The sequence below is a fragment of the Parasteatoda tepidariorum genome, chromosome 12 (genome assembly GCF_982258835.1).
Source record: "Parasteatoda tepidariorum strain Cologne lab strain chromosome 12, Ptep-v5.0, whole genome shotgun sequence".
Classification (NCBI taxonomy): domain Eukaryota; kingdom Metazoa; phylum Arthropoda; class Arachnida; order Araneae; family Theridiidae; genus Parasteatoda; species Parasteatoda tepidariorum.
Genome location: NC_141766.1, coordinates 17,207,877 through 17,235,857, shown reverse-complemented (window position 1 = coordinate 17,235,857; position 27,981 = coordinate 17,207,877). Strand labels below are relative to the sequence as shown.

The window sequence follows — 27,981 nt, the reverse complement described above, 5'->3', positions numbered from 1 at the left end:
ACCCATCCCTCTCCCGCTCCGGTCTTGACATGACTTCTCAAAACATCAACATCTGGTTCTACCTGAGAGGAATCGAGTCGCACCTGCTAGACAGGTATCGAGGTAGACTTGACATTTCTGTTGTGTGTATAATAAATGTAAATACGTTTAGAATGGAAGAATGTGATAATTTTCATCGTTTTTAATGGATTTAAATTGTATGATGACAAACTCTTGCTACATTAAGTTATCTGTGGATGTAAATATATTGGTTCTGTTTTAAAATTGAAAAAGTTGACCGGTAAGTTGACGTTGCAACAACTTGTCAATAGCTTGTATACGTGTTTTTTTTGCCGGATGCCTTACCTGTCGATCACTTAATATAAATTTTTTTGGTTCGATCACCTTGTACATGAAAAATTCGTGATTTGTGTACGTTGAAAATTAAAATTGTTTATGTAGAGTTTTTTCTATGAGAAAAATCAGTTTTATTTATGAAATATTTATGCGATACTTCATTTTGCGATGTTAAAGTTGTGTGTCATGATATCCTCCCTATACATTTTCATCTCAATGTTTCAAAATTAATGTTTTTTAATTAAGGTATTCAATATCTGAAGAGTTTACGATCTTTTTTAAATTAAATTTTATTATATTATCTTTCTGTAAAATCCCGGCTACTAATATCTAATTTTCAAAATATGTATTTTCTACAGTGAAGTTATGCAAAGGGACATTTAAATTAACATACTAAGTTGTGCTGTAATTTTTGTATTTTATTTTTTAATTTAATGTGTGTGATAATGTGTAATATAAAACTTTCGCTATTAAAATGGTTTTCTTTTAGTCTATGATTTTAAACGCAATTAACAGTTATTAAAATTAATTTTTCTTAAATGTAAAAAATATTGAAAATTTTCTTAAATATAAAAAGTATTTAAAATTTGATATTTTGTATATGATATTCTGTTTGATATGACTTCGTAAGATATTTTGCTTGAGCCAATTGTTTATCAGTTAAAAAATTCAATTTTATAGCGAAAAAAGTAATCGATTTAAAGTTATAGAGTTCTTAGTTGTCAAATGGATGGGTCTTTCGGATTAGTGCTGGTCTTTTATTTTTTAATTGATTATAAATTGTTTTATTAGTTGGTTTAGATAGGAGACAGATCTAGTGTCTGCTGTTATTATATATATATATATATATATATATATATATATATATATATTGGAAGGAGATATCCAATAACCCCCCTCGAATGTACATTAAAACTACGCCACTGCCTTAATACAATAAAATTTCTTAGAGGAATCAATGTTTTTTTTATTAATTTTTTCTCCTTTTTTCCATCATTTGTTTGTGTTAATTTTTTACCTCTTGTTAATAAATGTTTTTCTAGGTGTGGCTTTAGCAAAAAAGCAATAATTTGCTTTATTTTAGAATTTTTGATAAGTCTCTTTAAATTTTGCAACAAAAATGCTACCGTAACAGAAACCCTGATATTTTTTATGGAATATTATGGTTTTTATGACCTTACATGCACTTATTATTCATTATGATGAATTTTATAATATTTGAACTTTAATTTTATCCTACATCTTCTAAAAAATATTCTGTTAAATTAATGCTATTAAAATTTGTATTATTATTATTTAAATCATTTCTAATTGCTTAAATAAAAAAAAGTCTGATTTTCATTGACTCATTACATGAAACCGTTTCAATGACTTCGATTCTTTTATGACTTAAATAAAAGATATTCTCCTATTTGTGCATAATAAATTTAAAAATTCTTGTATAGTGGCTATTTTATAACATACATAATCTTCTTTGGCTTGGTCTTCCATTATGGATATCATCTCGCTGAATCGTATTATTCATTTTAAAACTATTGATTGAAAAAATTTATAAATAATGAATTACATATTTAATTTGGTAAAAATGCACCTTTTAAGCTGGTTTCCCTTTTAAATGTTCTTAGTGATGTGCAAGTGTGAACTCTTGTTTCATGAGACATTGGTCAAAATTCATCTAAAAAATAAAAAGTGTACGTTTCAAAAGCCGCAAGCTGTTTGTGAAGAGATTTTTATTAAGTTGTATCTAATTTACCTGATTTAGAAATATTAATTTTTATTCTTATACTAAGTTTCAAATTGTTTTATTCGTGCATATCTTTATTGAAAACTTAATGTTTATTGGCTTATATCATTATTTTCTTAAGTTGTGATAAGCTTAATTGCAAGAAAAAAATCATGGAATATTTCTAATATCAGTGAACGCAGAAGTATCTCAAAAGGGGGGGAGGACTCTCGCATCCCTCCCTGTATATATATATAGATGCAGAGTCCAAATTACCTGGACCTCTCAATATGTCAATCAAGAATTCGATTAATTGTAAATTTAATTACACAAATATCAAGTGAAAAAATTACAATGTTAGAAGGGGCTGGGTCCCTTCATTTATAAAATGTGAGGGGGCTAAGGCCCCTTCTGCCCCCTGGTTCTTCAGTCCCGGTCTAATATGTGTAAAAAAAAAGGTCTGTTGTTTTTAATTTCTGTAAAGCATTAAATTAAAAAACATTTCAGTTTTTGTAAAGGATTTCATCCAGGCCCACGAGCAGGGTTCTTCAACATGGGTCCAGCCCAGAAGAACCCAGCAGGTTTTTGCAGATTGGGCCCACTTGAAAAAACCCTGCTTTTATGTCCACCAAGTGGGTTTTTTCACGTTTATCTTGAATGAATAAATTTCCAAACAATTTTTTTTAGCAATTATCACACCAAATTATTCTTTGAAATTATCAACTTAATGTTTTATAAATTTAACTTTGTAACTTTTGAAAGAAAACATATGAAATTAAACATATTTCATTAATCTGATATAATATAAATGAACTAAATACATGAAGAAGAAAAAAGTACACTATTAAAAATTTTGCTTAGTACATTACTTATCTATAAAACAAATCATGTGGAATATGTATTATACTTAATGCAGTTTTTTTTGGATTGTAAACTCCAGGGGTGTAGCGTGTGTCTGATCGCATGGGCAAGGTTCGGGAGAAACTCAGACAGCCCTAAGAAATTTTTTGATTTAATTAAATAAATTATTGGCTTCAGAATTTTTAATTGTAAAAAAAAAGTCACTTAACAAAGTATAGTTATAAAATATTACTATTTCAATATACTTCGATTTCTATTATTTTAGCACATGGGTTAATTAAATCGAGAATTTTTCAAAATGAAATCAATTTTTCTCTTATTTAAAGAGAAAATGTAACAAAATACAGTCTTTACTTACTTACTAAAAATATTTTGATATGGTTTTTGTAACTAAAAAAAAAAAAAACTGATTTAGATATTAGACCCTGTGAATTTTCTGCATGCCTGGTTAGCCCTTCAGGGTTTGTTAAAATACATCAACAGATATATTTTATATATTTCCAATATTACAAAATGGACATATTTTTAGACAAGGAGTGCGAAAATAAATTTTTCTGTTAAAAAAATTTCTGTAATGAGTATTTTAAAAGAATAGACCAGAATATCTCCATTTTATTTAAATAGACTATACCTGTTTTCATCATACTGTACCTTTTGCAAAAAATCCATGTTTAAATATAAAGTTTAGAATATTGAGCCTGTAATTTCGCAGAAAGCTATAATTTAGAATATCAATTGAAAGCCAAAATTTCTAATTACTCAGTTATTCACCGTTTCTTTTATGACAACTGAACTAGAAAAAATAATTTTTAATTAGTTTTGTTCAAACTGTGAAATTGCATTCCTTAACTTAAGAAATTCCATTCATTAGAAATTCCATTTAAAGCTAATTATGAATTTAAAACTTTTAAAATTAACCTTTATAAATTAAAGCTAATCACATAACACATTGTACTTTACATTTTACAGAAAATAATTTCAGTAGCATCATCATTATGCAATGCATTATACATTTGGAAGGCAGAAATGTGACTGAAGTAGTTGTTCTTTTAACCATTTCTTTTATTAATCCCTTTGGTAATACTTTCCAAATTTTTTTTGGTAACAATACTTTTCAATTTATATTAGATCGTACTTTTATGTTTAGTATATATAAGTATGAATGTAGAATATATTTAATAAAAAACCCTCTTATATCTGAGCGAATTACATAAAAGGCACTACTCAAAAACATTTGAGCATAAATTAAAAACTACACATACAATGTTGCCTGTGATGTCTAGTAACGTTCATGGAAAGCAACTAGGGAAATTACCTTTTGATTTTTTGTTTTCTTTTGACAGCTTTTGAATTTTTCGATAAAATTATGAAAATAAGAAAAAGTATATTAATTTCATTTCTTTTAATCTGATAATTTTTTTTTTGGGAGGGGGGGGGGTTATTTTTTAATTCATCATTTGCTTCATTTAAAGTACTAGTATTGATACAGCATTAATTCACTAATTTTTATTTTTATATTTCCACATCATTTTTCTGGTTTTCATCCTTGTTTTTTTTTCACTTAATTTTTTTAGGTATTAATTACTTGTATCTAAAATATTTAGTTATATCCAAAATATTAATTGTTTATGTATTTCAAAATTTTCCCCTTCTTTAAAACATTAATGAAGTAGAAAGTAACGTATAAATTTTGTAATAAGTTTGCTTATTTTTCTGTGAAATATTAGTTGGGAGACAGGAGAAAAATGTTAAGATGCAAAATTAGGATTTGATATAAGTAAAAAGAATTAAAAAAAAAAAAAAAAAAACTCTAAATATATGTTATATATTATATAATAGTACTGCATATTTATTCTACTCTTACGTTTAAATAACACACTTATGACTGCTGAAATATCTTTAGAATTTAATTATCTTTGTTAATTATTAAAATTCCAATTTTCTAAAAAATGAATTAGAAGCTAAACTGAAAACTTTTTCTCTGGTTGCTACTTATTATCTGTTCCTCACAATTCCTGATATCAATTGAAAATTTAGCCTTTTCATAAATATGTTTTGAAAACTATGTATGAATTAATTTCAAAGACCCACCTGACTTGGATTTTAACAGAAAAAATTATACGATACTTTTATGAAAATTATAATAAATTTAAATAAATTTTATAGTAAAGTTTGTCTCAGTTCTTTGCCGGAAAAACGATACAATGCTTGCCGTGAAAATTTCTATTAAGCTCAATATATTAATAAATTTTTGTCAAGCAACAGTTATAATTAGATGATTTTTTTTATTGTTTTTTTCCATCAGCTATACCTCTCGAAATTATAACTTATATATGTTACTGATTTAGTATTTAATTTTGTGATTCAGTTATGCTGTATACATTTTGCCCTAGGTCCTACAACTGAAATGTTACCTGATTTGAAAAAGAAATGAATAAAAAACCGAAGTGAGATACTTGCGGCAAAAATTTACATAATTTCGACATGTTTTTGGACAAATACAAATGAACTTGCGGAGAATGCCATTAAATCCTTTCATTTGAAGCTCGTTTGGCGGGGACGAATACCTTGTTAAAGCTTCTCGCTCTGAAAAACACGTGAAGCATTCGATTTCTTGTTTTATTTATTTTTATAAGCGAAACCTCTAGCCGCAGAGCAAAAATAGTGTTGATTTGTCACATGAAATAAATCGCTGTTTGTAGCGTTAATAGGCACAATTTTTTAAAATTTTTTATATATGTACAAAAAGTTTCAGAAGTTTATCAAATAAAATGCATTTTTAAACCTTTATTAATATTTAATAAATGTGGTGTATAGGTCTTTGAAATTAGTGCACTTACATTGGATATTTTTTGTTATAATTTTAATTTTTAAAATTATTAATGTCTAAACCATTCTGTATAAAAATTTGGTTGGAAGTATAGACTTATGCTACAGAACATTTATAATGGAGTGGCACGTTATAAAATTTGTGTTTTATAATTTATTTATTTTATTAATTGAGGAGGTAACTAAATCGCAACTATCCAAATATGAAGCAAATGATCAAAGATGATTTAAGGTGAAAACATTTAATCGTAATTGCAATTCGTAATTAATCGTAATTGCAATTGCCCTGTACTCCGAGCACTGATATTTCTCCTAATCTATTCTCATCAGGTATTAAAATATCGAATAAATATAATAATATCAACGAATAAATTAATATTAATTTGGATATAACAAATATTTCGGACATTCACCGAAGCGACTGTGTGATTGTTGATATTCGCCGGTGAAGGTCGACATTTTCTTGATTTAGGTTATCCACGCTAACATAGATATAATGCCAACAGAATAAATGATATTGTTGCATATGCTAAAATATAATCATTAAATAATAATAAAGGAATACTTAACGAAAAAATTTTTAACTCATTTATGCCTTTTTTAAAAAAAAAAATTAACATGCGATTGCATTTTATTAATAGAATTTATTTTGCTGTAACAATATTTATGTTTGGGTATGAAGTAAAAACAAAGGACTATTTTTAATGTTTAAGTGGTAGGAACGAATTATTTGCTTGATATAAACAAACATGTGCGGCCACTTTTTTAGTCCCGCAGTGATTGTTAAGACACGATTCCCAGCAGATCACCGAAGTCAAGCATCACTGGCTACGGTCAGTGTGCGGTCGGGTGACCACTTGGATCAGTCTGCGTAGGGACCGAGGGCGTGCGGTATTGGTCCTCGTTAAACTGTTCTACCGTAAAGTGCTTGACTTTGCGTGCAAGTCGTCGGGCTACCGAAGCGGGGGTGTCATCCCCTCTGCAGAGGATCAAAATTGTGATGGCATGTCTTCGGATCATCCTCAGGGATGTTTCCCAGACAGTCGCCAATAGCCCATCGTGCAGCTCTAGTGCGACGAAAATTAACTACAACTACAACAACAGCTGCCACTTTTTTATAAAGTTATTTTTCATATATCGATCACTTTTTGTGACTGGGCATAAGTGGGTTAATATGCAGGTTTTTATTTTATAACCGTCGTTGAACAGATTTGCGTTACATGGAGAGGAAGACCTCTCACGGTTAGCCTGACGGCAAGGGGCCTCTAACCCATGATCCGTCTACCACTAAGGATATTTTACGTCAGCACCGTGGTCGGTGCAAGCCAGATGCGGAATTCGTATCGACCAGCCATCGCTGGGATTCGAACCTGGTTTACCTCATTTGGAAGGCGAGCGCCCTGTCCCCTGAGCCATCACAGCTCTAATATGTAGGTTAATAATAATTGTACTACATGTGCGAAAAAAATAAACTTTGATAATTGTTGATAAGATTCTATTAGAACTTGGCGGTAAAATGTAGCGCATGTTATTTTTTGAAAATTTATTTGTCCTATTAATCATTTTTATTCATATTTTATTATTTCTGGAGAAAAATATCGAAATACATTGTTTCTAGTCCTATATTGATCGTCGAGGTTACCATATTCTTCTGATCTCAACCCTTTTGTCTCATTTTTATTGGGAAATATACCCCCCCCCCCCTTCAGGACCGTGATCTCGCTATTCTACCTTCACGGCTCACGATATCATATGGAACTTTATGACTCCAGCGGCTAACGTTACTATCTCAATACTGTACTGTCGCATTCATTAGGGGAGTGTCGGGTACCCCAGCCCTTTGTCAATTTCATATGTATAGAATATTTTTTCAAGTCAATGGCCCATCGGACATTAGTTGTTATATTAAAAAAATATTATTTTCAAAGTTTCAAGTATTTATGCAGCTGGTAACATGGTAAACAATAGTTTTGAAAATATGTTGAATACAGTAGTCATGAAATTAAGAAAAATTGGTTGAATTTTGTGATAAAAATGATAAATGAGATTTATCTATTGTCAATGCATTGGTCATTTTCAATTACACCTGAAAAAACAGTCAAAAAACATAATTTTTGTAACTGGGCGGGGCTACCCAGCACAAAGAGCTGAAAAACATGTTTTTTAAAATTTCTATTTAGTTAAACTATTCTTTTTTTTTTTTTTGGTTTGTTCTTTTTGCATTATTTAATTAGATGATAAAACAATAGAAACATGCAAGAATATTGATTATTACTCAATATTATACAGTAATATAAGCAATACTCCTTAAGTGAGCAGGGCTACCCGACTCTTCCTTACATTTCGTATTAATACATATAAACGCGGAATTTTCAGGCCGAGGAACGCGTTTCTTCCCGCCGGTCTTGAAGGGGTTAAAGGCAATGCTTAAGGAATTCATTAATTGTCATCCACTATGAAATAATTTATTATTTTTATTTATAACTGGAAATGCTAAAAAGTAAACAGCATTCTATTATTTCTGTAGAAAATATTTCAATAATTTTTATTTTTAATTATCACATTACGACCTGTGCCCTACTGCAGTAGTTCCCATGCGTGTTCTACGTAACCATAGGGTTCCGTGAAAAAGTCACAGGGATTCTAAGAATTAGGAAATTATTTTAGACAAGTTTTGATTTTTTGGACTTGTAATTATATTTATGTCCATTCAATAATCTGTCATTTATTTAATATTTTGTTTATTATTAAGAAACTATTTAATTACAACTCCAGTGGAAAAAAAAACCCCACAAAATTTGAAGAAGAAAAAATATATTCGTTCTATTGACAATTCATAAAATAAATTATGAAAAGCATATGTATTTATAAAAATCCGCAATCTGGAAAATATTGTTTCCTCTCAATTGTTTAGTCTGGACAAGAGAGCTGCCATAACTTAATTTTGAATTCCTCTAGTAGTAATACTAATTTTAAATTATTTTGAATTATTCAATTTTAGAAATAAATAAATCATAAACTGAAATTTTCATGACAGAAGCGCTATAACTTAGATAATATTTTTAAGTATTAAAACCCTAATTTAAAAAAAAAAAAAAAAAATCCTTAGAAAAATTTAAAAAAAAAACATTTTTTTTTTTCAAATACACTAATAAATTGTCCTTTCTAACAAGCATAAGAGTCAGTAAAATCTTTACTACACCTTTCTTACATCTAGTACAAAAGGAATGAAAAACATTAATATTGCAATTTTTGAATACTTAAGAAAAGTTTCTGTAGATTCAAATAATATTTCTGAAGACTGTACCGCTTTAAACAGTTAAAAAATGCTTCATTACTGGATTGGTTTCACACAAACAATATTACTTTTAATAGGAATTCAGTTTGTCTTTCTCAGTAACCATCATTACAAACACTTCTAAATGTTAATCGACCACGAGGACGGGACTTTTGTAATTTTCAGTTAGGAGAACACCCTCTCACATCTGATTTGAGTTAAAGGAATTATTAATAAATGTTGTGCAGGATTATGTAATTCTCATGAAAAAAGCGTAATTTTAATTTATTTTTCATTTATTTTTATTGTTTTTAGTTTGATTTATTAAATACAACCTATAAAAAATGAAATTAAAAAATAGATTACTATAGAATAAAGAACGAAAATTCAAATCGAAAAGCTTAATAGAAACTCGAAACGGAAATTTTTGAAACTTAATTTCTCCGGAACTAGTTCAAAAGTTTTTCTTCTTCTTATTTTCAGTCACAGTTACAGAAAATGATTACAAAACTATTCGATAAATAGGGCATAAGTTTTTAACGCGTAATTATAAATTCTTCGATGAAATCGTCATATCTTTTTAAATTCAAACCGTCTGTTCTTTTTTTTTTTTATTTACATTAATACGTAAAAAAAAAGACTGAAAACACTAGCATTGGTATTAAAGCTTTCTAACTTTATCATCGCATGTGTAAAGTTTAGATGAAATCGAAAAGTTTAAAAGAGTGAAGCAGATTTTTTTTAAAAAGTTTTTTAAGGTGATGAAGCTGTCTTTTATTCCCAAGTTATATTTTTCGACATGCACAAAATAATTTCTTATCAATATTTTCAGAAATTCCAAATTCCTGAAAAGATATCTATGATTTTACAAGATGCAGTACCATTATAAAATCTATGTTAGATTAAAATTTATGTGTACTTCAATATCGGTATATCAGTAAAAAAAAACAAATTATTATGTAGGTCTGTTACAAAATAATTTCAGATGTTTCTGAAAACTACAAAATCAAATTGTTATAAGTTTTTTCAAAACATGCATTTTTACCGTTTTTAAAATCATTCTAAAATTAAAATTTTCTATTTTTTTTTTTATAAAAATGTGAATTTTTTTTTTTCAATTTGTATGTATTAAATAATTCTAAAATAATTTTAGATGTAGCAAAGTCTTGTCGAAAAATCATCCAATTTACTGTTCCGCTAATCTTACTCTTTTAAAAAGAAACAAAAAAATCTGCCAAAAAAAAAAAAAAGAAAATTCATCTCAACTGTCATTCCGCAAATGAGCACGTGACTGATGTTTCTAAGGAAAAGAGACGGGGTTGGCACATGCATTCATTAAAAATGACGAAATTATATTGCATTTGTTTTATTAAACTAGTTTTATTAAATATGGTCCGAAATAAAAATTTTTAACTGTTAAATGAAAATGCCAACTTTTTTTACCGTTTGAAGAGGAAATACAATAAATAGTTTAGATTTAAAAGTGACGATTACTTAGAACTGAATATATGTTTTTTTTTCTTTTGATAATTAATTCGATGTCCTACTGTTACTTAAACTCTTACACATTGAGGTTAATTAAAATGATCATAGGTCGTAGCTTCAGGATTATTATATAGGTCGGTGGTATTAAAAATGTAGACAGGATTCCATTATTTAGTATGTGTTTGCTACTGAATTCCTCAAAATGAAAATTACATATTTTCGTTTTTCCGAAGCATTGGAAATTAAGAACAATGGTTCGTGAAGAGATTACAGTATAAAAACGGAGGTGTGCCACTTAAAAAATGTCTTCTTATTTACCGTAGAACTTTTACTGTAATTCTTTTTATTTTATATTTTAAGTCTAATTAGAAAATTAATTTTTAGAAGCTTATTGTAGAAGTTAAATTACATTAGTTTTTAGAGGCTTATTATGCGGTAGTATTAAAAATGTAGACAGGATTCAATTTATTAGTATCAGCTTGCTACTGAATTATTATCGTTCCCATTTTATTTGTCAAAATGAAGTTAATATATTTTCGTTTTTCCGAAGCATTAAAAATTAAGTACAATGGTTTGTGAAAAGATCACAGTACAAAAACGGAGGTGTGCCATTGAAAAAATATCTTTTTATTAATTCTGTTATTCTTTTTATTTCATATTTTAAGTATTATGAGAAAATTAGTTTTTAGAAGCTATATCTTTTTTAGATAAAAAAAACGCTTTAACTGAAAATTCAAAAAAATAAAATCTGCATTCACCATAATATGCTTTATGAGTGTTTTTTTTTTTAATTATTGCATTTTTCATAACTTAAAATAACAACCTTTTTCAGAAAAGAAAATAAAATTAAAGGATCGGAATAAATTCAGTTTTTGTATCTTATTGTTTATAGTAATTTATTATATTGTTTATAATAATCTAATTATCTTTTATGTATTAAGATAAAAAAAGTACAACTATGTAGAATAGTAATAGTGCAACTATGTAAAATATTTTTTAGATTATGAATATTTTTTAAATTAAAAACTTTTGAAGTTTTACAGACTGTCTTCCTTAAAAAGGTTAAATTATCGCAAGTTTTTGACTTTCTCCATGAAAAGTGTAATTTTTTTATTACTATTATTGATATTACTGTTTATAAATTTTTTTACATCATTAATTTTTAAATATATCTTTGAACTTCATTTGTGGTAAACATGTTTTGATTGAGGAAAATCAAATTGTCGAAAAGTTAATTTTTTTTAAAGTTTTGAATTAGAAAATTATATTTTTGTGTTTAATTTTTTTTTTTCATTTTTCTTAAAAACTAGTCTTAAAATCAATTACAAAATTCCTTAAGCTAGTTGTGTAGGCTAGGCGAGGACTTGCACGTTGACCCTTCGAGAGGTGAATGTGGTCCTCGAAATGAAGATTATGTTCCCTCAAACTAAAGCGTCCCCAGGATAAATGCTCTTAAAAACACCAAATCACTCTTAAAATTCAAAAAAAAAAAAAAAAAAAGAAAAAAGAAATTCTGTTATTATACAAGAATTTCTGTCTGACATATTATACATATGTTAAGAAATAAATATGTATATCTGAAATATGTAATAGTTAAATGGAGGAAAAAGTAACAGATGGTATCAGTAACTGATGATTTTTAGAATTACGTTAGAAAGAGCAAAAATGTTATTACATTTTATATAAATAAAACCTAAAGGCAAAAAAAAAAAAGAAAAACGCCCTAAAATTTTAAAAGTTACAATGCCCAAAACCTTAAAAAATGTCTTTTAAAAAGAAGAAATGTTCCGAAAAATGCAAATAATGTCATCATGTTTTTTGTCTTCAATTAAAAGCTATTCCTAAATAAGTATTGAGAAGCTTAGAAATATTAATAAATAATTCTATAAATTATTGGATGTGTTTCTGAAATATAGGGCCATAAAAATAATCTTCAGCACGCAATAACAATATAAATTAGATAATATCTGTTGTGAACACGGTTTATTACTGTTTTTCGAAAGTAAAAATAAATTTATATGCAATTTTTTTGCTTGCATAATATGTGCTTTCAGGCACTGATATTTTTCAGTGACTTTGGGCCTCGACTTATAATTTCCCAAGGGTTAATTCTGACCAGAAGGGTAATTTTTTTCAACTCAGATATACATGTTAAAAACCTTTAAAAGAAATAGTTTGAACAGATAGCGGTTCACCATAGGAAGAGTTTTTAAATGCTCAGATATTGCTGTTTTTCTTATTATGTTGAAACATATGGTTGCGAACAATAAAGAATATGTTATTATCGTTTTAATTATTGACTTATTCGAGTATTGCAGAGAACCAACAGAGTTAGATTTAAATACTCAAATAATCATTTTCACAACAGTTTTTATAAATGTCCACTGACAATTAATTATAAATTTTGCTAAGTGTTTTTCTAACAGTTTAGCCATTAAAATACAGCATATTCCAGTTTTCAAAAAAATATTAGATGTTCAGATTGGCTGTAAGTAAGAAATTATTCCAATCGAATTATGGCATTTTGAAATTACTAAAAAGAGAATCATTTTTAAGTGACTCAAAATGTCTATAAAAACCATTTTTTATTCAATTCATATTTTATTTAATGTAACAATTCATTTAAATTGTATTTTTTATTCTAGTTTTAATTCGTAAGTTTGAAAACCTGTTTCTGAAATTTCCTAAGTTCATTTTTTTATCGAAATTGTTGTGGCACGTTTGCATATCAAAGAAAGAAGGCATAATAGTTATTTTATTGATAAATTTTCTCTAAACTATAAATCTTAGCTTTTAATGAGTATTTTTTAAAAGCATTTTAGACCCTAAAATCCAAACATTATATTAATATCACTAAAATTTAAAACTTTGATTATTTAAGAAATTAGAGAATGCTTCACATTTATAGATCTTAGTCGAACATATCAAAGAAAATAGACAATAAATATCTTAGTTATAAATCTACACTGATAATTATTTATAAACCTTAGCTTTGATAAGAGTATTTTTCTAATATTTTTTTTCAAATTCAAAAACGTGATCATTTAAGATATAAGGAAATGCTTAACATTTAAGGAGCTAAACGGTACCCGTGAAGCAAAAAAGACAATAAAAATAAAGTGAATGCACTCAAGAAAATTGCATCGTTCGCATTAACCTTTCAACTCTTCCGTGAAATTTAAATTGAGTGTTAAAGAAACTGTCTGAGGAGTATAATATGTTGGATCATTTATTTTTACCCTTTCGGCCTTTAATGGTTTAAGGGATGGAAATCTATTCTATTGGAATTATAGGGTGTAGTTAAAGATTTTCATTTGGGCTATGTTGTTCTATTTTATATATATATATTAGAGCTGAACATTATTGTCGTGATAATTCGTAAAATATCGATGACTTAACGATGCTTTCCAACTAACAAATTTGCTTTATTTTTACAATGGTCAATTTTTCTGTAGCACACGCTAAAATTTTATGTTCGGTAACTATCGTTATCGACAACACTTTTTCGATAAATAATGAAGATAATAATTTCTATTTCTTACAGTGGTCAATTTTTCTGTAGCACGCACTAAAATTTTATGTTCGGAAACTATCTTTATCGACAGCTCTCGCAATGTTATCTTTTTCGATAAATAAAGATAATTTCTATTTTTTACAGTGGTCAATTTTTCTGTAGCACACACTAAAAGTTTTTGTTCGGTAACTATCGTTACCGACAACACTCGCAATATTATCTTTTTCGATAAATAATGAAGATAATAATTTCTATTTTTTACAGTGGTTAATTTTTCTGCAGCACACACTAAAATTTTATGTTCGGTAACTATCTTTATCGACAACACTCGCAATGTTATCTTTTTCGATAAATAATAAAGATAATTTCTATTTTTTACAGTGGTTAATTTTTCTGTTAGCACACACTGAAATTTTATGTTCGGTAACTATCGTTATCGACAACACTCACAATATTATCTTTTTCGATAAATAATGAAGATAATAATTTATATTTCTTACAGTGGTGAATTTTTCTGTAGCACGCACTAAAATTTTATGTTCGGTAACTATTTTTATCGACAACACTCGCAATATTATCTTTTTCGATAAATAATGAAGATAATAATTTCTATTTTTTACTGTGGTTAATTTTTCTGTCGCACACACTAAAATTTTATGTTCGGTAACTATCGTTATCGACAACACTCGCATTATTATCTTTTTCAATAAATAAAGATAATTTCTATTTTTTACAGTGGTCAATTTTTCTGTAGCACACACTAAAAGTTTTTGTTCGGTAACTATCGTTACCGACAACACTCGCAATATTATCTTTTTCGATAAATAATGAAGATAATAATTTCTATTTTTTACAGTGGTTAATTTTTCTGCAGCACACACTAAAATTTTATGTTCGGTAACTATCTTTATCGACAACACTCGCAATGTTATCTTTTTCGATAAATAATAAAGATAATTTCTATTTTTTACAGTGGTTAATTTTTCTGTTAGCACACACTGAAATTTTATGTTCGGTAACTATCGTTATCGACAACACTCACAATATTATCTTTTTCGATAAATAATGAAGATAATAATTTATATTTCTTACAGTGGTGAATTTTTCTGTAGCACGCACTAAAATTTTATGTTCGGTAACTATTTTTATCGACAACACTCGCAATATTATCTTTTTCGATAAATAATGAAGATAATAATTTCTATTTTTTACTGTGGTTAATTTTTCTGTCGCACACACTAAAATTTTATGTTCGGTAACTATCGTTATCGACAACACTCGCATTATTATCTTTTTCAATAAATAATGAAGATAATAATTTCTATTTTTTACAGTGGTTAATTTTTCTGTCGCACACACTAAAATTTTATGTTCGGTAACTATCGTTATCGATAACACTCGCAATATTATCTTTTTCGATAAATAATGAAGTTAGTTAAAAATGACAGTGATATCACAATATTTGTTATTTGATAATTATCGTTATCGATAATAGTGATTATATTATCATTTTCAGATCGTATTGGATATTATTGTTTTTGTTAATGGTTGTTATATTATCCTCGATTAATTGCGTAGTGTTCTCCCGAAATGTTTTTAGAAGGGCGGCCTTCCGTTTGATGCTCCCCTTTTGCCCTTCTCGTAAAAATAATCCGCCATACCTTAAAAATATTGCCTTTTTTTTTATTTATATTCCATTTGAAATAAAATAATTAACTGTTTAAATAATTATACACTGGTAAAATTATCTGTGTTTATATAGGTTTAATTCTGATTATTATTACAAATATTTATTTTGTTAAGATTATTCTCAACTGGTTACATTTTTATAAGTTTCTATTTTTTCGGAGGGGGTTATCTTAACACATTTTAAGTGATTTTAAATTTTAAAATTATTTATTAAATAAATACTTTTTTATAAACTTTCTTTTCTCATGTTTTTCAGTTTACATGCCTTTAATTATTTTTTATAAACTACAAATAATTCTCTTACTTTGATAAGGAGTGAGAATTACTTTTTAAAATAGTATAAGAGGGTAATTTAAAATTGATGTGGATCAAATTCAGTTATTACATAATATTACACATTTTGATAAATTTTAACGGTGGTAAGCGAGTGCTCTTTCAAAACTCTAAATGCTCTTTTCTGTGAGGAAGCACCCTGTCTTTTTTTTTAATTCCTAAGGAGACCTCTGGATTGCTATATCATAGCTATCGTATGTTCGACGTTTATCGTAACGTATGGTATTCGTATTTTAAGTGAGAATAAATTTTCAAGAATCATTATTGTGATGTTTAAAAATTACCGATATTTAACAATATATCGGCCAGCTTTAATGTATATGGCTTTGAGACAATGACAAATATTAATTTTGAAATTTTCCATACAATTGCTTGATTTCTTATAATAAAGTGATACGAATAATGTTTTTATGTAAAGAAATTTATTGTGTTAGATACAAATAAAATACCTGAATTTAAGTATATTTTTTTAAACAATATTTTTTAAAAAAATGTTTGTATTTTTAATCAATCATTAAAACTAAAATAACTTAACAGATTCTGCATTAAAAATGATTGATGAATGTTAATTTTTTTAAAAATGCCACTAAAGAGCTATCCTTATTTTATGGTTTTTAAAAATAGTGAAATTCCTTAAATGAGCTAAATTTTGCTATAAAAAGGTAAATAACGTTGTAAATATATTAAAAATATATAAAATTCAAGAAAAGATTCTTATTTTTACGGTGTGAAAAGATTACAAAACATTTTAAACAAGGTAAATTTACAATTATAAACTTTTTATAATATCGTAACAGTTTTTAAAATTATTTTAAAAGAACAGTCTAGCTAAAGGTAAATTAACAATTATAAACTTTTTATAATATTGTAACAGTTTTTAAAATTATTTTAAAAGAGCAGTCTAGCTAAATGTAAATTAACAATTATAATTTTTTTATAATATTGTAACAGTTCTTAAAATTATTTTAAAAGAACAGTGTAGCTAAAGGTAAATTAACAATTATAAACATTTTATAATATTGTAACAGTTTTTAAAATTATTTTAAAAGAACAGTCTAGCTAAAGGTAAATTAACAATTATAAACTTTTTATAATATTGAAACAGTTTTTAAAATTATTTTAAAAGAGCAGTCTAGCTAAATGTAAATTAACAATTATAATTTTTTTATAATATTGTAACAGTTCTTAAAATTATTTTAAAAGAACAGTCTAGCTAAAGATAAATTAACAATTCTAAACTTTATTAACAGTTTTTTAAATTATTTCAAAGAACAGTCTAGCTAAAGCTCCTGCTAAGGCGCCATATTTATTTTCTATTATGAAAAATAACGCATTATTGTGTTCTTTTTGTAAGTGTGTACGCGTAGTGAAATGTGTGGGTACGTTGACCGCCTTTAGGGTGGCTTCCTAAACGGACACCTACTGGATTTTGAATATTTTCTTCTCAAGGTCGTTTACTACTAGATAAAATCATCCCACGCCTACGTATAATATTAACAGTAAGTAGGGAAAGTTTCCTATTGACATTAAAGAATATTAATAAATTAATAATTATGCTGCGAACAAATTGGGAGTTATAATATTTATTTTCCTGTTTTTTTTCTATTTGAAAATTCTATTTTCTAGACTTTTTCTGAAAGGTTCTGTTTTTATGAAAATCACAAAAAGATAATTCCATTTAAAAATTAACTTTTATCGAATATTTATTATTTAATTTAATAACAGTCGAAACAATTCTGAATTGTATAGTCTTTTACATCATTTTAAACAATGTAATCTTCCATGGCAAAATACAAATCGGTTGACTACTTCCTGCGAAATCGAATTTTAAAAAAAAGTCGTACATTTAAAATTCGATTTCTCAGGAACTATTCGACCGATTTCGCTCAAATTTTGTATTTTGCCATGGGAAGTTGAACTTTTTGAGGTGATGTAAAAAATTGTATACTTAAAAATTTTTTTCGACTATTATTAAATAAAATAATAAATATTTATTATTATTTTTGCATGGAAATTATCTCTGGATAAACGAACTTCATAATTTTCTGTAAACATTTTTCAATTCGTTTAAGATGTTCTCGAGATATTGCGAAATGCGCAAAATGTAAAATTATATTAAGGGATCCAAATTTTGGATCGCTCTCCTGACCAAACTATGGGAACCATATTTTGGGGTTCAAAAATCGGAATCCGTGGAGAAAAAAAAACGGTATATTTATTTAGAGAAAATACAGATTGTGTCTGATTTCGTAACTTAAAATATCGCCGGCACTGATTAATTAGCATATTTGAAGTCACCCTCTCGAAACATTATGATTGAGTTTCAGAACGTGAAGATCCGATCATTAGATAAAAAGTTATTCAGTGTTTTTTACGCAATGTACACAAAGAACATGACATTTACTCCGCAGTATTTTTCAAAGCATGTAAAATATAAAGTTGTCGCCCAATTAAAATAGGAGGTGTGCATCACTCTAGAATTTCAACAGGTTTTTCTATACTAATACAATTCACCAATTGGTATTTTCTGTAAGTTATTTTTATCTGGATTTTTGATAAATATCTTTGCTTTTTTGTAATTCACTTCAAAATCATTTTTCAGTATTATACAAAACATTTTATTTCTTATTCCATTTTTTCATAGTTCTAACAGTGTGTTAAATTTAATTATGTTTTCATAAAAGTATCAATCGAAACTGACATAAATGAGAAAGAAAAAGCTTTTTTTGTATTGATGCTCGTCTAAATGAAATGAGCTTCCGCAAATTTAATTTTTTTTCTTCAAAACAGCTATTTGAAACTTATCAATACCATAAGTTCTTTAATTTTTCACCGTTCATTTACTTACTAATTTTAAAAGTTTATATGTTACCAATGTAGTTTCCGGCGCACTTAGGTTAATTTTGAATTCGTCCATTTACACAAATTTTAATTCCGTTTTCGGTTTTCGTTAACGATATTACTTTGCAACAAATTTACTATTTACACTCTGTTATGTTACTAATGTAGGATATTTTTCATTGCGTTTATGTATGCAAATTTTATTTATTTGGGAGTTTTTTTCGTTGTGTTTTTCCTTCCCTTGATCTTTCTTTTTTCCTGCATTATGTCATTTGGAAGTAGTTAAAATTAATTCTTTATAATGAACAGATTTACTCATTTGCATATAAATTTTAACAGCGTATATGTTATTTATGTAGTTTCCGTTGCACTTAGGATATTTTTAATTTCAGTCATTTACGCAAGTTTAAATTTTCTTTTTCATTTTTTTGTTTTTGCTTTTTGGATGTTGCTTATACCTGATTGATCTATGTAAACTTATAAATTTAAATCGCGCATTGATTTAAAGACTTAAGAATCGATAATAATAAGCCTGCGTTTTTAAATTGTTCTGGAGAGTGTTTTTACTGAAAACACGGTTTCTATATAGGCAATTAGATGCTACAGTGTATTATGCTGTTATCTAATGTAAAGTACCTATTTGGAAACAATATACTAAAGAATAGTTTGATCACATTTGATTAAAATGTGGTTATTACAATATTGCCTCAAGCCCTTCAATTAAGTTTCTACAAAAGTCATATTTTCTTTTCCTTTCTTTTAATTCTGCTCGATCCTCGAATAAGTTGTATTGATAGTGTTAATGAGAAATTGACAATCAATAATATGAATACATATTATTGATTATCAATAATATAAAGTAATCAATAGTTCTTTAGGACTATAGATCAGGATCACCTAGAATTAGAATCTAGGAGGTGTTGTCTTTTTTCCATTATTCATTATGATAATTAGAAAATAATAAATTTTTCAAGGTGTTTTACATTTAATATGTGGTAACATTTAAAGAACTTTAGTTTAAATAATTTGTTTCAAACTTATACTCTCAGATGACTCAAAGCACTTTTTTTTTTCGAAAATGTAAGATGTGTTCGCGTGATGGAAATTAATCATTTTAGTCAATCATTGTTAGCCGAATGTCGAAAAATCGTCCTTTGTATACTTCAGTAAATAATTGGTTAGCAAATTTCTACTATAATGTAATGAACGGATATTCTAAGGAGCATTAGAATAAAATTGCGTCTATGGACTAGCAAGCGAGTCTTCATCGGTCGTTATAATGGAAGGGTCGTAATAACAGGAGTCGTACTAAAAAGCGTAGACTATATCTGGTTTATTCTATTTTCATTAATTATTATATTTGCTCTTCTATTTTCAGTAATTATTGAATTGTTAATTATAATTAATTTCTTGTAATGATACAAAAATGTAAAAATTGCATAGTTGAGAAAATTTATATAGATAAAAAAACATTTATTGTATTATTATTATATATCTTAATATTATTTTAAGGTTTACATATCTTATATACCTTATTAAAAACTATACACAAAGAAATTATATATTAATTATCATTAGAGTTGTACAATTAATTTAATTAATTATAACCAAAAATTTAAACTAATATATCAAATAAAAGTAATTGGTGTTAGTTAATTTTTGAACAGCATAATCTATCGCAAAGATAGTTTCAGTAATTATTGAATTGTTAATTATAATTAATTTCTTGTGATGATACAAAAATGTAAAAATTACATAGTTGAGAAAATTTATATAGATAAAAAAACATATATTGTATTATATATCTTAATATTATATTAAGTTATATATTATATATCATATTAAAAACTATACACAAAGAAATTAGATATTAATCATTAGTCGTACAATTAATTTAATTAATTATGACCAAAAATTTTAACTAACATTATCAAATAAAAGTAATTGGTGTTAGTTTCTTTTTGAACAGCATAATCCATCCCAAAATTTGTTTCAGTCATTGTTTAGCTGTCACCTGTTTATTTTAAAAAACCGCTTCTATAATCTTTACTGAGGAATCAAAGCCGGATAGAAAGTGTTTCATGTTTTTTCTGAGGTAAATTTGCCATCACATTACGATTCATAATTGAAAAAAAAAAAATATTTTTCTTTCCTCTCGGTTTCGGAACAGGCTTCATAACCCTGCGGCATCCGAGGTCATCGTCCTGCTCCAAGGTGTCCAGTAGCAAAATGATTCTAACATTGACCCTGAATGCTTCGAAAAAGTTCAGCTTAAATAATTGGTCGCATCTCATCTTTTTATTTCTGGTGTCAGTCTTGCTTATGCTCGAATAACTGTCAATATGGTCTGCGTGGTTGCTTGAATTCCTGGAATGTGTGCCATCTGTAGTTGTGTTTCGTTTATGTCGTGATAAGTGACGTTTTTCATGTGACTTATATAGTTATTTAATTTATACTAAATATTGCCGGTGGTTTCTAAGTTTTACTTTATAAATGTTGTCGGCGATTTCCAAGTTTTACTTTATAAATGTTGCCGGTGATTTCTAAGTTTTACTTTATAAATGTTGCCGGTGATTTTTAAGTTTTACTTTATAAATGTTGTCGGTGATTTTTGAGATCTTTATTGAATGGTTGCCGTTGATTTTTAAGTGCTTAGTTCATTAACTGTTATTAGTGATTCCAATTTGATTATTTCTTCAAATGCTGCCAGTGATATCAATCTTCTTATTTTATGACAGATTGTTAATGATTTAGAAAAATGTGAATTCATTAAATACGTAAAAACACTGCCTGCAGTATGTATGTTTCGTTAGGAAAATATTTTAGATGTAACGAATTGCTAACGCGAAAAGGAATTATCTTAAACAAGTGTCTGCTTTCATCCGTTTGAAGAAAAAGTGATAAAAGATGCTATAATTAAGTTTTTATTCATTACACATCGCTCCATAAAGAAGTCTTACAGCGTGTGTCCCTAAATTTAGTAGTTTTCGCTTTGTTGCTTTGTTATACATATTTTGCGTGATGATTTTTTCTCTTTAATATAAGGAAGACGAAAGAAGACGAATCTTTTTTACAATTTAGCGACTAAACAAGTTATAAATAATTTTTAACTGAAATGAAAGTTTTCAAATTAATTTGACTGCTTAAATTGAAGGAGAACTGATGAAGTTTTACAATAGTTGAGTTTACCTAGCATGGAGGTGGGAGGAACTTAAATCTAATGTTATTATAACATTAAAAATGGAACATATTATTACATCAACTAACTTAAATATGTACTTTTTTGTGTGATCATTATGAAACTTTTGAAGGAAATACTTTGGAATTTTTAAAACTTGGTGTCTTCATTTATAGTTAAGCTCTAAAAAGGTGAGTTTGAACAACATTTGAATTAAAATTTAGTTTCAATATTTTTTCGAAAATTTTATGCAAGTTCAAAAAACTTTTAGCGTCTTGGCGGTAATAGTTGGCTCGAACAGGTACCAATACGAAAATATCCTCTAAATAAGTGAAGAACTTAGTAGGAAAGGTTATTAATTGCCATTTTTGTGAGAAACAAATTACGATTTTTCTTGTCAAGATCTAATTTAATTAAACAATTTATTTTGCTATATCTTTAAATTTTGCGATCCCACTGAAGGAAGGTACTAAGTATCAGTCTTTGAGTGTTTTTCTAGTGAAAGAAAGATCCAAGTGCATTTTGCATAAAACGGTCAATGATAACCTTAAAAGCCCATCTTGTGGTTGCAAATTAAGGTTGTTCTTCGAAAACTCAGTCATCAAATAAAAAACGCTTTTTGCGTGTAAATATTTTTATAATTAGTGTGAGTTTGCAACAATAAGTATTCATAAGCATTATGTTAATTTTAGTCCATCTCTAGATAGTGTCCTTTATGTTTATAAAAATACGCGAATTGTCAATATGAAGAAAAATCACTGTTTTATGAAAATGGGGTATGTTTGTTATCTTATGTTTAACATGTCGGTTAAGTTAGATAAAATTGAAAACTTTCTGCGAACACAAAATCACAATTAAAAAAGTTTCTGCAAGCAATTGATTAACTCTTGTAACTAGTTTCAACATCTCTTTCGTTTCCCTTTCATTTTGGCGAAATTTGTTTGAAAATCAAGGATTTTTTTCTTCTTTTAAATTATTAGTTTTACCAAACTCAATATTGAATCATACTGCAGAGAGGAGTTTGATAAAAAACCGAAAGAAAAAAAATGATGAAAATAGAAGCCCTAAATTGTGCCAAATTTTTTTTTAAATAATTGAAACAATACCTGAAATTTGAGCAAAAAAAGTGTATGTAGGAAAGTATGAACACAGAATGTTATCAAAATTTTAATAAAAATATCGAATTTTATTTATTTAAATTGTGTAAATATGAATCTATATGGATGTTCTTTAAATCATGCAAATATGAATCTCGATGTTTGATTTTAAAATCGCGTGAATACAAATCAAGATGTTTGATTTCAAAATCGCGTGAATACAAATCAAGATGTTTGATTTCAAAATCGCGTGAATACAAATCAAGATGTTTGATTTCAAAATCGCATGAATATGAATTTCCGATGTATAATTTTCAAGTCACTTGAACACGAATCATAATAGTGGCTTTTAATTTGCAATATGAAACGTAATATTTGATATAAAATCGTTAAAACACTACCCGCGATCATAAATCGCTTAAATATGAATAGCGATGTGAGAGAATAAATTATGCAAAAACTTATGACGATGTGTGATTTTTTAATCACGTGAATGTAATTTTAAATCGCATATGCATTGGTAGGAAATAAAAAAGCTTAAAAACGATGATATTTTTTTTCCTTAAGAAGAATTTGATGAAGGCGAGCTTTCTTTGAAAAGGCATATTTTTTTATTATTAAATTGAAAAAAAAAGCGAAAAACTCCTTATTGGATACCAGCATGCCCGAAAGTCAAATGCTATGACGAAATCGCGGGAAAAGTGCGGCTGCGTGAAGCAGAGGGGGGAAAAAATCTAAAAAAGAACCTTTCTGCTAGATTGACCTGCGCGCCTTTGACCGTTTTTCTTTTTTTTAGTAACTTATAAAAAATTTCCGTTATGGTAACAAATTTCCCGCGAACGGCGTTCGCGCGTTCGTGTATATATCACACATATGATGACCAGATTTCTAAATCGTGATAGCGTCCTCAAAAAATATATTTATGCAACACCCATATATTTATGGAAAATATTTTATATCTGCAACGAAAATATGTTTTTCTTTTCTTTTTGATAACTGAATAAGTTGAATTGATAACCACTCCATAGCCACTGGAAAACAGGAACAATCGCACCCCCACTGCCTAAACAAGCATACGACCAAAAAAAAAACTGATTTTTTTTTTAAATATTTTTTTTTAAATATGCGTTGTCACACTTTTTGTAACCCCTCCGTTACTAATTGTCACAATGACGTGTATCCTCTTCCCCTAAGTAGGACAACATTTGTGAATGGCCCCTTACCTAAAAAATAAAATTGGATTCGATGTAAAATTATGTTGCACTTGAATCAGCCTTGGCTGTGTTACGCCAAATATATATGACGTTACATACTCTGGAAAAGCTACGCTGAACTAAGTCTAAGTTAGAAACTAAGTCTGACGGAAAAATAGTGGAAAACGAAAGAAATGTGTCGGAAGTATCTCTGGAACCAATGAGATACAAGATAAATGAATAAATGGGTTATTATTCAAGACCTACGTAAATATGGAACACGATGTAATGATTATAATCCATATCGGAAAATGAGTTCTGGAATTTTAGTTATCAAACACTGTTAGAAATTTCGATCCTGTTAATCCATAATTTCATTCAAATTTGCTGTAACGTTAATAAAGTGAATAATAACCTTAGTAAAGAATTTTTAAATATTACAATAAAAAATTATAAAAGAGATAAGAAATTTTATTCAAGTAACTTTTTAGACAGTTTTATGGTATATCTCTTTTTTTGAGTCGTGTGGATTTTGTTTCATGACCAAAATACACTATAAATTTAACCCACAATACGTAAAAAGTGCTAAAAATTAAAATGTATAATATTTTACGTTATAATTTTAAAAAAAATTTTAATGTGATTATTTTCTTTTAAGCTACATTATTTCTGAGTAAAATTAAAATTTTCTGCCATTAGTCTCAGAAAGATATTATTTTGATTTGACCTGTATTGTAATGAATTTTTATTTTTAGGTAGCAATAACAAGGCATTGAGGAATCATGGTTATTGTAACAAGGGTAAGTTTTAATTTTTGAAATATTTCTATATTAATTACTTTTTGAAATCCTTTAACTTTGAAACTTCCTTAGAAGAAGTTCTTAAAAGTTAATCTTTTTTTAGAAAAGGGTGACGCGAAATTTTATATACATAGATATACATAAACGGAAATAAAATAGAGAAGTAAAGGTACTGAAACACCTTTACTTCTCCATTTTATTGTATATCTGCATGCAGTATGCAGCCGATTTTATTTCTTCAGTCTTTATCATTATTCTATACTCCTTTAAGTTAACTCAACTGAAAAAAAAATCACGATTGTTTTCTAAATTAAATTAATACAAATGTTGACATTAAGTCAGTATGACAGTATGTAAGTATGACATTTTCATATATACTGACAAGCAAATGGGATCTCATTCTTTTACATACATTACTAATACAACATTTTGATATTAAATTTTTATTTGTACAATAAATTAAAATGTTAAGCAGTGTATAAGAATATTTTTCCCTATTGTTTTTTTAAACATGTTAGCACGTTTATGGAAAGAAAGTGGTTATTTTTTTAATTGTTTATTGATTATTGATTAATAATTGAAAACATTTTCTTGATTATATTTCATAATAGCTTAATTACTTTTTAATTTAGAGCGTTAACTATTATTTAACCCCTTGTTTTGTTTTTCAAAATTTTCGAAAATTCTTCGACCATTATTTCTTAAAACAGTCATATATTGTACTTCAATGCTTACAAGAATATTTCAACAATGCTCCGAATTCTTGTTTCAATGCTGCCTTATATGTATACACTTTTTTTTAAGACGTTAAGAGGTTTTAAGACGTCTTTTAAGAAATAGCACACACAATAATTTCTGAAGATGAAAAATTATGGAAGAAACATGTTTCTTATAAAACTGTTAAAACTAAGGGAAAAATCACGTGGTAAATACCGTGCCAACCCTGATCAGCTGTACCATGTTATAACCCCATACTTAATACTTCATGAATAACTAATAAAATTCATTATTTTCAACGAAAAACTGGTTTTTCAGTAAAATTACTTCTTGCATCAATTTTGGGATACATTTAGTATGCGTATCAGAACAGTACGCCATCTTCTATTCACAATTCTTTCGTGCTATTTATAATGTGTGCATGAGTCAATAATTGTGTCGCGCTATTTTAAGCATTAAGAACAATATTGTCGATGTAATCTTTAATAGCCTTAATCAGTAACCGATTGTCATTATTTTAATTAAGGTATTTCAAAATCGTGTTCAGCTTCTCGTGAATTAAGTGAATAATAAACAACTGCTTGTTAGTATTGGGAAGATTTTGCTGTGTAAAAGATGCCTTCTTGTTACATCTGATACCGTCCTTAACATTGACCTACTTAAGATTTTCTAAAGGAAAGCAGTATCAGACTCTGAATTTTAATTACTTTTTTATGCTAAATAAATCTTATTGTTCGCTTTCAATTTATGCATTTTATTTTTTAATATATCACAGTCACGTGGTGGCAGTGAAAGTTTTTTTTTTTTGGTCTACGTACAAGACTGTATAAAAGTAATGAATCAACAATATATTTTAACAATGTATTCTTCAAAAAACTACTAAATTAAGAGTCCCATGAAAACCTTGGAACAAAATTTTAAATGATACAACTCAATAAATTAAATGATTAAACAGTTTCGAAAAATATTATTTTACACCTTTAAGTATACATAGTTTATTATTGAAATGCTGGTGTAAAAATTTTAAGTAAGATAAAAAAAAAAGTTTCGGCCAGGCCAAGAGGAATTTCAAAACTTTTTGTTCGGAAATTGTAAATGAATAATATTTTTATATGCATGGGAAAATTATGTCTTAATAGCATAAAAAATAACTTTATATATCAAGCCTTTGTTTGATATTGTTAGTTTTTTGTAGAATCACCCACTTTTTAAAATTTGAAATTTCTTATGTAGCAGATTAATTTAATTTAAAGTCCAGCATTGTTCAAATTAATGTATTTAATACATATGACACTTTTAAAACAAACGAGAGAAAAAAAAAGTGGTGAGGGAAGATATATTTACATTTATGCCTTTCAACTCCATAGTCTTGAAATTTTGAACCCAAACCAGAAGACAAGGAAACTCCTGAATCAAGTATTATAATTTTATAATTATAACCGTAGTTGAAAAGCCGACCCAATTTTCGGGTTTACGACTACTAATGTTCAACCAACTCCGTAACCTTGTAATTTTGAACCCAATCCAGAAGTCAAGATAACTTCTGGACCAAGTATTGGGAGAAATTTGCCTTCGTGGAGGACATTTTGATGGTACTAACCCGCATTTGCGTTAAATGTAGAGGAAAACCACGGTTAGCCTAACGGCAGGGGGACTCTAACCCATGATCCATCTACCACTGAAGATATTTTTACGTAAGCACTGTGGTCGGTGCAAGCCAGATGCGGAATTCGTATTGACCAGCCATCGCTGGATTTCGAACCCGTTTCACATCATTGGAAGCCGAACGCTCTATCCCCATTGCCTCTGGGTCAAATATTTGGATAAATTTGCTTCGTGGAGGAATTTTTGATGGAACTAACCCGCATTTGCGTCACATGGTGAGGAAGACCTCCTACGGTTAGCTTGATGGCAAGGGAACTCTAACCCACGATCCGTTTACAACTGAGAATATTTTTCGTCAGCACAGTGGTCGATGTGAGTAGGGGGTGGAATTTGTATCGACCAATCATCTCTGATATTCGTACCTGCGTCACCTCATTGGGAAGAGCGATTGCTCTATCTCTTGAGCCACCATGGCTCTTAAAATAGCTGTTGATAATTGTAGG

General features: G+C 27.8%; 1 protein-coding gene across 3 annotated transcripts in view; it reads left to right on the top strand.

The window, feature by feature from the left end:
• ck (unconventional myosin-VIIa ck) overlaps nt 1-27,981 on the top strand; it is an 89,290-nt gene continuing 61,309 nt past the window's right edge. The window contains exons 1-2 of one of the 3 annotated variants that reach the window (XM_016072360.5): nt 1-280; nt 25,112-25,156. In XM_016072360.5, the coding sequence (XP_015927846.1) occupies nt 25,139-25,156 (18 nt within the window). In that variant the 5' untranslated portion in view covers nt 1-280; nt 25,112-25,138. Of the gene's footprint in view, nt 281-21,193; nt 22,258-25,111; nt 25,157-27,981 lie in introns of those variants that run through there. The other 2 variants (XM_016072361.4, XM_087155973.1) reach the window with 2 other exon arrangements.